Source organism: Rhinichthys klamathensis, unplaced genomic scaffold (assembly GCF_029890125.1).
Source record: "Rhinichthys klamathensis goyatoka isolate OS25496 unplaced genomic scaffold, OSU_Roscu_1.1 h1tg000001l_1, whole genome shotgun sequence".
Lineage (NCBI taxonomy): Eukaryota > Metazoa > Chordata > Actinopteri > Cypriniformes > Leuciscidae > Rhinichthys > Rhinichthys klamathensis.
In genome coordinates, this window is record NW_026606555.1 from 4,970,903 (window position 1) to 4,985,709 (window position 14,807).

Sequence of the window (14,807 nt, forward strand, 5' to 3'; positions counted from 1 at the left end):
AATGATATGTTGGCTTTACTTAACTTTTTTATGTAAACAGGTTCCACCGGTTCCACATAACTATGTTTCGTTAAACAAACATAATATGTTCATGTAACTTCAACATCATGGAATTTGGTAATTTTAAGCGACCCAATTAAACTCTGAGCTAAAGAGTTAATTAAGTGAATAACTGAGTGATGATTGAGCATTATTGAAGACACCTGATGTTAACAAGCAGAATCTCTGAAGGAGAAAACCGGAATGTTTAAGTCACCATTATGGAGATAAGTGTGTGTTTTAGTTGGGCTCTCGACCATTAACTTATTTACTTTAGATTTTGTTTGGTTGCTGTACAAGAGTTATAACAGCCGGTTGAACAATAAACAAAGGTCATCTGATGGTGTTGGTTGTGTTTTAACATAATCATTATTTCATAATCATTTGACCTGAGTCACTGAACTTATATTAAACCGAATTTCTGAGTTAAGTTTACCTTACGAATAATAGCAGCACTGTCATTGTAGAGCATACTATTTTTAGACTTTTCAATGAAATTCAAATGATCAAATAAAAAAATAAAAAATAAACTTCCTAAAAAATATGTTGAGTAGGCACACACAGACATCAAGAATCAGCATATGAATCTCAGCAATGGTGACAAACAGATCATAAGCTCATTATTTATTCATGCAGCAATGCATGATGGGAGCCATGAATGAGTTTTGATTGGTGGCACCCAGAATGCACTGCAACATGCTTTATAATTGTCACCATTGTTGAGATTCACAGGCTGATTCTTGATGTCTGTGTGTGCCTACTCAAAATGTTTTTTAGGAAGTTTATTTTTTTATTTGATCATTTGAATTTCATTGAAAAGTATAGAAATAGTATGCTCTACAATGACAGTGCTGCTATTATTCGTAAGGTAAACTTAACTCAGAAATTCGGTTTAATATAAGTTCAGTGACTCAAGTGATTGTGAAATAATGATTATGTTAAAACACAACCAACACTATCAGATGACCTTTGTTTATTGTTCAGCCGGCTGTTATAACTCATGTACAGCAACCAAACAAAATCTAAAGTTAATAAGTTAATGGTCAAGAGCCCAACTAAAACACACACTTATCTCCATAATGGTGACTTAAACATTCCGGTTTTCTCCTTCAGAGATTCTGCTTGTTAACATCAGGTGTCTTCAATAATGCTCAATCATCACTCAATTATTCACTTAATTAACTCATTAGCTCAGAGTTTAATTGGGTCGCTTAAAATGACCAAATTCCATGATGTTGAAGTTACATGAACATATTATGTTTGTTTAACGAAACATAGTTATGTGGAACCGATGGAACCTGTTTACATAAAAAAGTTAAGTAAAGCCAACATATAATTTTTTTGAGTGTACCAAAGTGCATGAAGCACCTGCACATGCTACCTTTCCTCAGTGAGCTTCTTGTGCAGGAAGTATGGCAAGCTTGGTGGATCTTTCCACACTATGTTTCAGAGAACCGGGGTTACCAACAGTAACCTATTGTTCTCTCTCATCATCTCGTGTTCGGCATGTGATAACATGCATTCATGAATAAACCTGACAACACATAAAATGATGACATTTTATGGTGCCAGGTGAGGGTACAAATAACATGCTAGTGACCTATATAGGGGTAGAGGGTCTAAGAGCCCGAGGCTAAGAAGAGTCTCCCCAGCAATGTGTCATGCAGGCACATGCAGGGTGGACCAGGAAAAACCTGCTTTCTAGGGCCGGGAGGGGGTCCAAGAAGTTTCCTGTCATAGGCGTCCCGACTTGGTCAGAGGCACTTTGAAGGGCCGGCCATTCGATATTGAGGTGAGCGGCTGGTCGCTCACAAGCCTTGAAGAAGACCAATCGGGGTAAAGTAGCGGGAACGTCCGTCTGAGGCTTCACAGATGACGGGATGACATAGCACTTTGAGCTTGTGGCACTGGAGTTTCTTGGGGAGCACCAGGCAATGGCTACAGTTCTCTGGGAAATCAATAGCCTCTTCGGTAAGATTAAGGCCCATACACATCACACAGTAAGGATGGGAATCCCTAGCAGCAATGAGGGTGCCGCACGCGGCCGGGTAGGCACGTGACTGGTTGTCCCTGAGGGCAGCAGTTGTGAGTTTAGAGAAAGCCATGATGAAATAAAAGAGTAATCCGACAGGCGGGCAAGCCATAGAACGGGAAAATAGAGAAGAGCACGAGATGGGCAGCCTGATACAGAGTGCGAGCGTGGGCGGCTTGCAGTAATGACTTTAACTAACCTGGCTGATAGGACAAACATGTCCGACAGAGGCTATTCCAAAAGATGTGTCCTCCTGCAGAAAATAGTGAAGTCCATAAAACCACGATCCGAGTGTAAAAAATTCCAGAGTTTGTGAAAAGCAAATGACAACTAAGAAAAGGTAGCGCGTGCAGGTGCTTTATGCCCTTTGGTACTCGAGGGTTTGCTGATCTTTGATGGTTTATTTAATCTAGGCCAAGCTGGTGTTTATCTTATTTATCTCTCAGTTTAATCAGGTGAAAATTTCCCAAAACTCTTGTAATGCCTTCAAAACAGAACTAACTTCACCTAGGAGAACAACTAACAGCCTTAGGCTGTTTTTGTTTTTTTGTTCAGCAGAGTATGAGCAGTATACAATGAGGTAACTCACTAGTTTTTTGGAACAGCTTAGATTACAGAACCTTACGATTATACAGTCTGCATTTATGACTGAATTCTATTACTGTCCAAGTTTTTCATATTTAAAGAAAACCAAGCAGCTTTAAAGTTATTACACTTTATGAAACACTTGCCCTTGCTCACCTGATGACTGTTGGGAAGACCTCTGCTGAGTAAATGTACACAATGGACAGTGATGCTGTGATGCCAAACTTGCCCACCATGGCAAGTACAGTGCGAACAATGGACAGATCTATGAGAACAGAAATTAAGGATGGGTGAGGTTTGTTATGAAAGAAAGAGATGGTCTTGTTTCACAACACCTGATTGCCTGGAGGGGAAGGTTACCACACTAATCTTTATTTTGAATCCTTTTTTATATAATCCTTATCCTTATAACCCTTATTTCAATTATGGTATAATTTTTTTTCTCTCCAAATTATATAAACAGTTTGCGTAAGTCCAGGTTTTAAATGTGGCCCACAATTCTCAAGGCTTCTGCTCCATCAACAGTAGTACAATGGCTTGATCACTGAGGAGCTATGACATCAATATATCAAATGTAGACTGTGGTGTGTTTATTGGAGGTAAATATTATGTATCAAGTAAAACCAATGGTAGCTCATCCACACTGTTGCTTTGTATGTCAACATCTTTGGGGTATCTTTATTTTTCGAGAGCGTTGGCAAGAAACCACAAACTGTAGGAAAAGGACGTTCTTAAATGTGAAATGTTGTGAATTTCTAGATACAGTATCTTGAAGTTCCTATAGAGAAACAATGAGCATGCTCCCCTTTTCTTTTCCATCAACAGTGTGCCAGAACTGGTGCTCAACCTGTAACTGTTTCTACAACAGAAAAGGTGGTTCTGGGCTGAAAAAAAAAGGCTCTGCATTGGCCCCTTAAACCTGTAGATCTCAAACACTCATGTCAAAGGCACAATGTCTGTAACCAACTAAAGTTTTCAGAAGTACTGATGCAAAACAAATATAACTGGCACAACATTTGATCAATTATAACAACCAGTTAAAAAGGGGACATTAATAGTCCAAGTGATTTTAGAGTTCTAGTTAAGTAAAGTTTGTTTTTTCACCTACCATCTGGAATGAATATGGTTACAAGGCAGGCCAGGCCACCTACTGCCAAGAATGCTAACTGGGATATCCTGCGTGAGCGGTTTAGGGTGAAGAGAGTAATGGTACGTGCTGGCATCTCCACCAAGCCAAAGATCATCTGTGTCAGGTAGATATTCATACCAAAGTCTGAAATATTGAGTGATAGCCCATAGTACACCAGGACGTTCACAAACCTGTAACAAACAAAATCAGCTTAATCAAATGCCACCATCTTGTGAAGCAGGGATATAGGTAATTCCTGTGATAAAGCACCCTCTGTAAGTTCTAAAAATAAATAAGGAAAAGAACCAACTTCAGAACTATGGCAGAAGGTTTTATTATTATTCTTATTATTATCATCATTATTATGAAACATAAAAGAGAAACAAGCCAAACTTAGGGAAATGAGAGCCACAGCAGAAAAAGGCCGAAATATACGACTGAAGTAGAGTATTACCAAAACCACACCCCCGCAAAAGCCCTGCAGTTCTTCAACAGCTTTTGTGAACAGTACACTATAGTGTTTTGATATGAGGTTTTCTGTAATGTTATTTATTTATTTAGAGGTAGTTCTCTTACGAGAGTATCTCTCGTACTGCGTAATAGCTTACGCTAGGGGAAAACCTCTTTTGCACAAGATATTGAAGCCAAAAATTATCCTTAATTTTTTATTAATGTAAAACGCTTTGCAGCAGCAAGCAGACACAGGCGAGACAGCTCGCGCGCCTATTGGCTGCTCTTGCGGCAAATGCAGCAGCCTATCGAGAGAGACTCTGCGTGACGTAATGACCAATGGGGGCAACTCGCGCCCATATCGTCACGTCCCGCCAGAAAAGGCGTGGTCTCACTCTATAAATATGCTCGTTAGGCTGGTACAAGCTGATTTTCATCTCTTCAGCGAAGCACACGAATCGCTGGATCCGGAGTGAGAAGCCGCGCCGTCGAAGCAAGCTTTTCAGCGGGACGAGCTCTGGAGTTGCTGGCCTCGCCGCCTTCAACTGCCGTACCTGCTGCGCTTTCCGGCGTTCTATATCCTTTTGAATCACTTTGTATCCTTACTCTGCTGAGAGTGTTTGCTCGCTTACTTGACGCGACTCACACTTCTCATCACAAAAGAGCTGCGTCTTTTTAAAGATGCCATCCTGTGGCTCGTGCCGCGCCCCACTCAGCGACGGGGACCGTCACGTCATCTGTGTGTCCTGCCTGGGTGAGGATCACGCGGCCATCGCGCTTGCTGACGGCGGATGCCCTCATTGCGAGCTTTTGCCTATGGGGACTCTGAGGACTCGCCTGGCATCATTCTCCGAGCCTTCACCACAGCCCGCCGCGGTGCCGCGCTGCAAGAAGCGCCGCGCCCAGCGCGCTCCCGAGCTCTCTCCAGCCCGCCAAAGCTCGCCGGTTCGCCCGCCAGCTTCGCCGGCTTCGCTCGAGTCGCTCACTGACGGACAACGGCCGCCGCCTGCCGCCGGGTCCGTCCACAAGTTCGACGAACCCACCGAGGCTTGTTCTCTTCTGGCATCTGATAGCGAGGATTGGGCGAGCTCCGTGGACCTCCCCTCCGCTAGCGTTTCCCGCCCAACCACTGGTAAGAGAGCCGGCATTGAGACTGAGCTGATGCGTCTGCTCTCTCAGGCCGTGGAAAGCATCGGCCTCGACTGGGAGGCGCCCGCGCAACCGCCGCGCAACAGGCAAGCTCTGTGGACCTCCCCCTTCTGTCCGCGAGTCGTCAGGGAAACGGGCCAGCATCAAGACCGCGAGCCCTAAAACCGCGGCTAGCTTTCTTTACGTTATAAGAAATCTACCCCGCCCCCCATGGGCGTGCGTCACCGGCAAATGAGAAAAGAGTGTGTTTTAGTCCCCGCCGAGGCCGGACTAATCTCCATTTCTCAAACATTTCTCAGCTCCTAGTTTGAGCGGCTGAAAATGTCATTATTGCAGCAATGAGCCTGTTGTATAACACGCACACCTGCATACAAACGCCGACACACACAAAACTGTGATGACACTCTCTTATCTGCTTGCGCTAATGTAGTTCTCCCTGTGGCCCAGTGGCGGAACTCGAAGCCTTCGCGCGAGAGACCCATGTTCGATCCCGGCTCTCGCAGCAGATACAAATTTAGTCTCGCCGCGTCCAGACTTCCACCGAAACTTTTCGCTCGTTCAGTTCCAGAAAATGCGACTGTTCCAGTGTATTTTGCAGTAAACAAGCTGGTACCACGGCCCGCTTGCCTGCACATAAAGGCCGTTTCCACGGCGACCCAGAAAAATCATGTAATCATTGTATTTCTGGTTTTCCGGCCACAGCCGATGGTGTTATAAGTGTAATAAAATGCTCACAGCCCAGTGTTCATTTCTACACACAAACACAGCCCGCCACGGTACAGGGCTCGCACAAATGAAATCGACGCATGTCAATTGTGCATTAAATGTAGTGAATGTGCCCACAAACACTACCACGGTTTCTGTAAAACGAAACCAACACAAGTCTTCCTAGCCTCCTAGGAAATCGACGGTGTTTCAGTCTCGCCGTGGCCAGACTTCCACTGAAATTTTCGCTCGTTCAGTTCCAGAAAATCTGACTGTTCCAGTGTATTTTGCAGTAAGCAAGCCAGTACCATGCCCGCTTGCCTGCACACAAATGCTGTTCCCACGGCGACCCAGATAAATCACATAAACGGTGTATTTTCTGGTATTCCGGCCACAGCCGATGGTGTTATGAGTGTATTGAAAATGCCCACAACCCAGGGCTCATTTCTACACACAAACACAGCCCGCAAAAATGCAGGGCTCGCACAAACAAAATCGCCTCATGTCGATTGTGCACTGAATGTAGTGAATGTGCCTACGTCTCAGTGCCCACAAACACTACACACCACATGTCCCACGGGTTCTGTAAAAACGAAACCAACACGCATTCAGTCAGCTCAGGCCGACGGTGTTTTTTCAGTGCAGTAAATGTGCCCGCTGTCCTGCGCCCACATTCACTCACAGACATGTTAAGCCCCACGGGGCTCGCCCCGCTCTCTCTCCCTCAGCAAACTGCTATAAGGGTTTTGAGCGCGGCCAGGCTGCCCGCCGCGATCGGCGCGCCCCCCGCCTCACACACTGTAAACACAGTGTCTGCGTTACAGCACGCCGGAGCTCCCTTGCCGTCACTATGTCTCGGCCAGAGCCCAGATCTCATTCTACCCCTAGCTATTCACGCGAAAGTGTGGGCACAGCTTCCTGGGGTATCAGAATGGGTGCTGAACACTATAAAAAGAGGCTATTCGCTACAGTTCGCTCGACGTCCCCGCCGTTATACGGCGCGCGTCGAGATGACGGTAAAAAACGAAGTATCTCATCTACTTCGAGCCGAGATAGCGAAACTACTGAGCAAAGGTGCTATAGAACCTTTATCTCAAGCTCAGAGCAAAGGGGGCCTACACAGCAGATATTTTCTGGTACCGAAAAAAGATGGAGGTCTCAGACCCATTTTAGATCTGCGACAGCTGAACAGAGCGCTTGTGAAATGCCAGTTCAGAATGCTTACGACCAGGAAAATCCTCGCGCAAGTGCGCCACGGGGACTGGTTTATGTCAATAGATCTGAAAGACGCCTATTTCCAAATACAAATAGCGTCCCATCACAGGCGATTCTTGAGATTCGCTTTCAAGGGCCAGGCATATCAATACACAGTCCTGCCGTTCGGCCTGTCCCTAGCACCTCGTACATTCACGAAGTGCATGGACGTGGCGCTCGCACCCCTGAGACTTCAGGGCATGCGAGTCCTGAACTACTTGGACGATTGGCTGATTCTAGCTCGATCACGATCGGAGCTCATAGAACACAGGGCCGCATTACTCGAGCACCTCGAGGAGCTGGGCCTCACAGTCAATTGGGCGAAGAGCTCACTGTCTCCCAGTCAGAAAATTTCCTTTCTGGGAACAGTGTTAGACTCGCTATCCATGACGGCACGCCTGTCACCAGAGCGCGGACTAAATATTCAGCGCGTCGCAAAATCCTTCCGCCACGGCTCGATAGTTCCGCTCAAAAGGTTTCAGAAAATGCTGGGGCTGATGGCCTCAGCGGCCTCTGTACTCCAGTTGGGCTTGCTTCGCATGCGCCCACTGCAGATGTGGCTGAAAGCGCGGGTTCCACCCAGGGCATGGACAGCGGGTCTGTTTCGCCTCAGGGTCGACCTACAGTGTGTTTCAGCTCTGGAACCTTGGAAAATAACCGACCGACCCTCGGGGTGGGGAGCGCTGCTCGAGGGCAGACCGCTAGCTGGCCTGTGGTCAGAACGGGAAAAGCTCCTTCACATAAACTGCTTGGAGATGATAGCAGTCGACAAAGCGCTACGGCGTTTTTGTCCCCAGGTAACAGGCCACCACGTCTTGGTCCGGTCGGACAACATGTCAGTGGTAGCATACATAAATCGCCAGGGCGGTGTCAGGTCACGAAACCTTCACAGGCTGACGGAACGCCTCCTGGTCTGGGCTCAGCACAACCTGCTCTCACTGAGAGCAGCACACGTGCCTGGTCACCTGAATGTGGGACCAGACAGACTGTCCAGGAACAATGTTCCAGCAGGGGAGTGGTCGCTGCACCCGCAGACGGTCCAGCTGCTGTGGAAAACGTTCGGCAGAGCACAGGTGGACCTATTCGCGTCCCACGAAAACGCTCATTGCCGAAGTTTTTCTCGAAAAGCAAGGACGCGCTGGCTCATGTTTGGCCCCGCTGCCCCCTATATGCTTTTCCTCCTGTCTCGCTCCTGCCTCAGGTGTTGGAACGAATCAGGGAAAACGGATGCCCAGTGCTGCTCGTAGCTCCGCTCTGGACAAACCAGTGGTTCCCTGCCCTGATGCAGCTGACCAGCACTGCCCCATGGCCTGTACCATTGAGGAGAGACCTCCTCTCTCAGGCGGAAGGCTCGATTTGGCACCCTCGCCCGGAGCTGTGGTCCCTGCACGCATGGGTCATCAACGGGTACCCGCTAGCCTCCCAGAAGGAGTGTTAAACACGATCGCGCAGGCTAGAGCTCCGTCTACCAGGCGGCTCTACTCCTCGAAATGGTCTGTTTTTCTCTGCATGGTCTCAAGCCCAGAGCTTTTCACCTGTGGAATGCGGGGTTTCGGAAGTGCTTTCCTTCCTTCAAGAGCTACTGGATAAGGGCAGGACCCCATCCACGCTCAAAGTAGATGTGGCGCCCATAGCAACGTTTGCAAAACCGGTGTCTGGCCAGTCGCTGGGGAAGAACGACTTAGTCGTGCGTTTCCTTAGGGGAGCTCGGAGGCTAAACCCTCCCAGGCCCCCTTCAGTCCCAACGTGGGACCTTTCCACAGTCCTGGAGGCCATGAAAGGCGCCCCTTTCGAGCCAATCCAGCTGGTGGACATGAAACACCTGTCGTTCAAAACAGTGTTTCTCATGGCTCTGCTTCAGTGAAGCGCATAGGGGACTTGCAGGCGCTTTCAGTAAGCGCGTCATGTATGGAGTTTGGGCCTAATGACTCGAAGGTCATTCTCAAACCTAAGCACGGGTATGTGCCGAAATCCCTCAATACACCGTATAGGGCCCAGGTAATTTCCCTGTCCGCCCTTCCGGTTCTCAATGAGGAGGAGGACGCGAGTCTCCTTTGCCCCGTCAGGGCATTAAGAGCTTATGTGTCGCGCTCGTCTGTTTTCAGACAGACGGAGCAGCTTTTTGTTTTGTTTGGCGGGCGCTCCAAGGGACTTGCCGCCTCAAAACAGAGCCTATCCAGATGGATAGTGGATGCCATTGCGCTCGCTTACACTGCAAAGGGCCTGCAGTGCCCCTTGGGTGTCAGAGCGCACTCCACAAGAGGCGTGGATTCTTCGTGGGCATGGTCTAGCGGGGTTTCCCTGCAAGATATCTGTACGGCCGCGGGCTGGGCCTCGCCGTCTACATTTATAAAATACTATAACCTGGAGGTACCCGCCTTACAAGCTAAGCTTTTGGCGGTCTAAAATTCAGTGCTATCTGCCCCCCTGTGCGGCCCAGATGCTGAGTTTACTGCAGCCCCATGAGTGTTGACACATGTATGGCCACCCAGATCAGGCTGAAAGCTTTCACCCTGGCTGCGCGTTTTATTGTCATATGATAGCCCCGCTGGGTGCTATTTTATTAGGAATGACGCTTCCAGCCTCTCTTCCTCCACTCTATGTGAGTTTATGGTGATTATGCACTATATGAGCCCTGGGCTTTGGCCCCTGGGACTTTGGTGTTGGATCCCTGTACGCACGGCGTGTTGCATTGTGTTCCCCTAGCGTAAGCTATTACGCAGTACGAGAGATACTCTCGTAAGAGAACGTACTCGGTTACTAACGTAACCTCGGTTCTCTCTAGAGAGGGAACGAGTACTGCGTATCTTGCCGTGCTTGGAATACGCTCTGGTTCGCTTCGGCGATGAAAACCAGCTTGTACCAGCCTAACGAGCATATTTATAGAGTGAGACCACGCCTTTTCTGGCGGGACGTGACGATATGGGCGCGAGTTGCCCCCATTGGTCATTACGTCACGCAGAGTCTCTCTCGATAGGCTGCTGCATTTGCCGCAAGAGCAGCCAATAGGCGCGCGAGCTGTCTCGCCTGTGTCTGCTTGCTGCTGCAAAGCGTTTTACATTAATAAAAAATTAAGGATAATTTTTGGCTTCAATATCTCGTGGAAAAGAGGTTTTCCCCTAGCGTAAGCTATTACGCAGTACTCGTTCCCTCTCTAGAGAGATCCGAGGTTACGTTAGTAACCGAGTACGTTTTCCTTTTAGCCTGAGAGTTTCAGAGTCATCCCTTCATAAAGTTCAAGTAATTTGCAGGTCCAGTGAAGACTAGATGTTGTTGTTAGCTGTCTGTTTATCTCTTAAGGCCCGTTCACATCATCCACACCAGAAGACAGATAGCATTCTGTTTATTCTAAGTGTGCTCTGCAGTTTTGTCATCTGCCGCTTTAAATACTCGAGCTCTTTACAGTTTGGTGGATTCTGATTAAGTTGGGTAGTTTACAGTTTACTGTGAATTTTTACCACAAGTAGAAGAGAATGAGGGACTGTTTCCTCATTCTGGGCGTTCGGACCAGATCGATGACAGTGTACTTCCTCAGGTCTTGAATTTTCTCTGAGTTTTTAGCGCTCTGCAAAACAAAACAAAACAAACCCATTTTAACTCAAGGAATTCTTAAACTACATACCCCCAAAGTTCAAGTTGGAGACTGAGACTATTTTGAATATTTCTTTCTGAAGAGAATGGTAACTTTGTTACATGCCAGATAAAATGCAAATACAACTCCATAGCTCCATAATAGGTAGGTGCATCCATAAATGAAAATCCGGTCACACTTTATATAAGATGTCTTTAACTTCTGTACTTATGTAATGGGGTAGAAGATGGACTACAAACTAGATGGACTACAAATCCCATGATTTAAGACGCTATATAGGGAAACCAAACTGTTTAGACTTCCTCTTTGTGGTACCATGTGTTAAGCAGGAAAAGCTGTTTGGTGTCTTTCAAGGCTGTGTAATGCAGATGAAAAACTAAGTTGATTAATGAGCAGCATATAACTGAATTGGGAAGGTAAGGGTTGTGATTTATGATGACTAGAGTGAGTTTGTCTAGTTTTAATATGTTTGTATTTGTTTTCTGTTTTAGTATTCTGATGGGAATGGTGTTGATTGGTGCCTCAGAGAATTAAGCAGATATATTTGAGAATACAGGTACTGATTTTAATTGAATTATTGAATTTGGTTTTAAGCTTCATTTTATAATTGTAATTTGTGTGTTATGTTTAATGGTTTTAAGGTTTTTAATTTTTTTAAATATTTTATAGGGCAATCATCAATTTGTATTCTTTCTTTGTTTTTTTACAGATGATGCATGATTGCCGTTTACTTTAGTGAAAGCATTGGTGGCTTAATGGGTGTCTGAAGAGATGACTTTAATGTTAAATTGAGTCTTGTGTATGGAAGTGGCAAAGTGATTGATTTAATTTGTGAAATTGTTTTTGTGTCTTGTTTTGTTTGTTTTGGACCTACAACTGACGGTGGGGTTCCCATTTTCTTGTATATGGTTTACTCTGTGAAGGTTTGGGGAATAGATTGTAGTAGTTTGATTTACTTCATAATTGTGGAAGTTGGAGTGAATTTGTGTTTGGTGAACTTGTGAGTGTGCACACAGTTTCAGAGCAATTTCCATTGGATAGGATTGGGAACCCTGTTGGCTGTAACGGTCACAATTTTGTTTGTTTTCTCTCTTTGCCAGTTCTGATTCTTTATTATCTTACATGGATAATTTCCATGTGATCCTTGTGAATATTGTGCAATAAACTTTGTTATCTTTGCAACGAAACACACTGTGGTTGTGGCCCTTTTTGAGTTCTCCTCTCTTGTGAGATGACGGGGTTACAAATGGCGTAGTCGGCAGGGTTGTTTGATTTTTGGGCAGCACTGCAGTGTGTTTAATGTGCAATTTTTTTTCTCTTCTCATTTTTTTCTGATGTGTTGATAGCCACCTTTTTTATTTTTTTTTTATTTTTTATGTCGGTATCTAATAGGTAATTGTATAAGTAAACGGCAATCGTGCAAGAAAAATTGGCGCAATGGAGCAGGAGTTGACAGAGTTGCGGGAGCAGATACGTAGTCTACGCGCTACCAATCAACAGTTAATGGAAGAACATTCCGAATCCAACCCGGACACTAATCAACCTGTATCCAACCCTAATGCTCCACCTTCTGTGCCTTTCAGCAGGGTGATGTATATTCCTCGGGAGCGGAAGTGTCGCCGGTTCTTCGGGGACTTGGACTCTAATTTGAACATTGAGGACTGGATTGAGGAGGCTGAGGCCTGCATTGGGGATGGGAGTTGGACTGTACGAGAAAGGGTAGCATTTCTGATGGATTATTTGGGAGGGGAAGCCAGAAGGGAGATCAAACTCCGACCCACAGCTGAACGAGAAACTCCTGAACTCATATTTAAGGTGTTAAGAAGTATGTATGGTGCAAAACAAACATTTGTGCAGTTGCAGAAGGGGTTTTATGATCGAAAACAAAGAGAGGGTGAATCCCTTGTTGAATTTTCTCATGCACTTATGTCTTTGATGGACTCTATTCTCACAAGTCGTCCAGATGGTGTCCCAAATGCTGACCAAGTTCTCCGTGATCAGTTTGTGGAGCATGTTAATGATGTAGCGCTTAAACGCGAACTCAAACGCTTTGTAAGACAAACTCCACACGGTACTTTACTTGATGTTCGAAGCGAAGCTATAAGATGGAATGAGGAAGGGAAGAGGGAAGTTATTCCCTCTGCTGCTCAGTTGTGGGGTAACGCTGCTCAGGGTAGAGTAATTGAATCACAGATGCATAAGGAATTTACTGATTTAAATGAAATCAAGGAGCTGTTAAAGCAACAACAAGCTCAAATTGACGAGATTACTAAGCGTCTCGATTATCTTAAACCCTTGAGTAATGAACCCTCCTCTGTTTTGACAAGGCAAGATACTTCTCGAAGGTGTTTACGTTGTAATAAACTGGGTCATATTGCTCGATATTGTAGGCAACCATGGCCTGTTGAGTCTGGATCTAGGCCAGCTAGGGTGATGACAAGAGAAACCCTTGTGGAGGAGAATCATCAACTTACCTCCCCTGTTGCTTCTAGTCAGACTACCGAAGTGGACAGTGGAGGTTTAAAGACCTCTAGTCTTGTTTGTCCTACGGTGATGCAACGTCTTATTGGCAAATGTCCCACTGTTACCATTCAAATGGGGAGTGTTCCTGTGGTATGTCTGCTGGATACTGGGTCAATGGTGACCGCAATAACAGAGTCTTGTTTTGACCAACATTTTCGACAGCTAGCACCAGACGCTTTGAAGGATTGTGGTTGGCTTCAGCTAAAAGCTGCCAATGGTTTGGACATTCCCTATGTGGGGTATTTTGAAACTGATGTTAACGTTTTGGGGAAAAGTATATCTAAACAAGGTGTGTTGGTTGTGAAAGACCCAGGAAATTTTCAGTCCCACAGGTTAAGCAGGCAGAATCAGGCTGGAAGGATGCATTGTTGCAGTGCCAGAGAACTAGTGATCCATCTTGTCCTGGTTTCATTGGCCATGTACGAGTGCAACCTAAGCATCCAGTGCAGATTCCAGCTGGAACAATGAGGTTAGTTACGGCTTACTGCCCCAGGAGTGTTTCAAATGCAGTCACTCTACTAGAACCAATGAGCAGTGATGGTAGTGGTGGATTACCTGCAGGAATTTTGATTTCTCCTTCATTGTTGCAGTCTTCCCAAAATACAATCTGTGTACCCGTGGTTAATGTCAGCACAGAGATGGTATATTTACCTGAAAAGGCTATGTTGGGTAGTTTGGTTAGCGCTGAGGTGATTAATCAATCTGACCAAGAAATTTTCTTTGAAGAAAATTTGCAAGGTAATGTGAATGAAATAGTTATTCAGTGCCAAATGTCAGCTTCTATTTCAAACCACAGTGAGCTGGGAAGGGTTGAGTTACCGGGGCTTTCAGAGTCGGAAAGGGAAGTAGTCCAGCACCTCTTGTATAAATATCAGGATGTTTTTGCTAAGGATGAGTGTGACCTGGGTTGAACTAAATTAATAGAGCACCAAATCCCTTTGTTGAATGATGTCCCGGTGCGTCAGCGCCATCGCCGCGTTCCCCCTAGTCAGTTTGAAGCAGTGAAAACTCACATTAAACAACTGTTGGAGAGCCAGGTCATTAGGGAGAGTTGTAGTCCATATTCATCCCCGATTGTGCTGGTGAAGAAAAAGGATGGCTCCTTAAGAATGTGCGTAGATTATCGCCAGCTAAATGCGAAGACTCAGAAGGATGCTTATCCTCTTCCTAGGATTGAGGAGTCTTTAGAAGCACTTACTGGGGCAAAGTGGTTTTCTACATTAGATTTAGCAAGTGGCTACAATCAAGTGCCAGTGGCTGAAGCTGATCGTCCTAAGACTGCCTTCTGTACTCCTTTTGGACTCTTTGAATTTCTCCGGATGCCTTTTGGGCTTTGCAATGGACCAAGT

The 14,807-nt window shown here is 45.8% G+C and overlaps 1 protein-coding gene across 1 annotated transcript in view; it reads right to left on the reverse strand.

The window, feature by feature from the left end:
• si:dkey-119m7.4 (uncharacterized protein LOC560629 homolog) overlaps window positions 1-14,807 on the reverse strand; it is a 33,542-nt gene that overhangs the window by 4,021 nt on the left and 14,714 nt on the right. The window contains exons 6-8 of the mRNA XM_056251002.1: window positions 10,802-10,908; window positions 3,765-3,976; window positions 2,813-2,921 (exon numbers count right to left, since the gene is read on the reverse strand). Of these exons, the coding sequence (XP_056106977.1) occupies window positions 2,813-2,921; window positions 3,765-3,976; window positions 10,802-10,908 (428 nt within the window). The remainder of the gene's footprint in view (window positions 1-2,812; window positions 2,922-3,764; window positions 3,977-10,801; window positions 10,909-14,807) is intronic.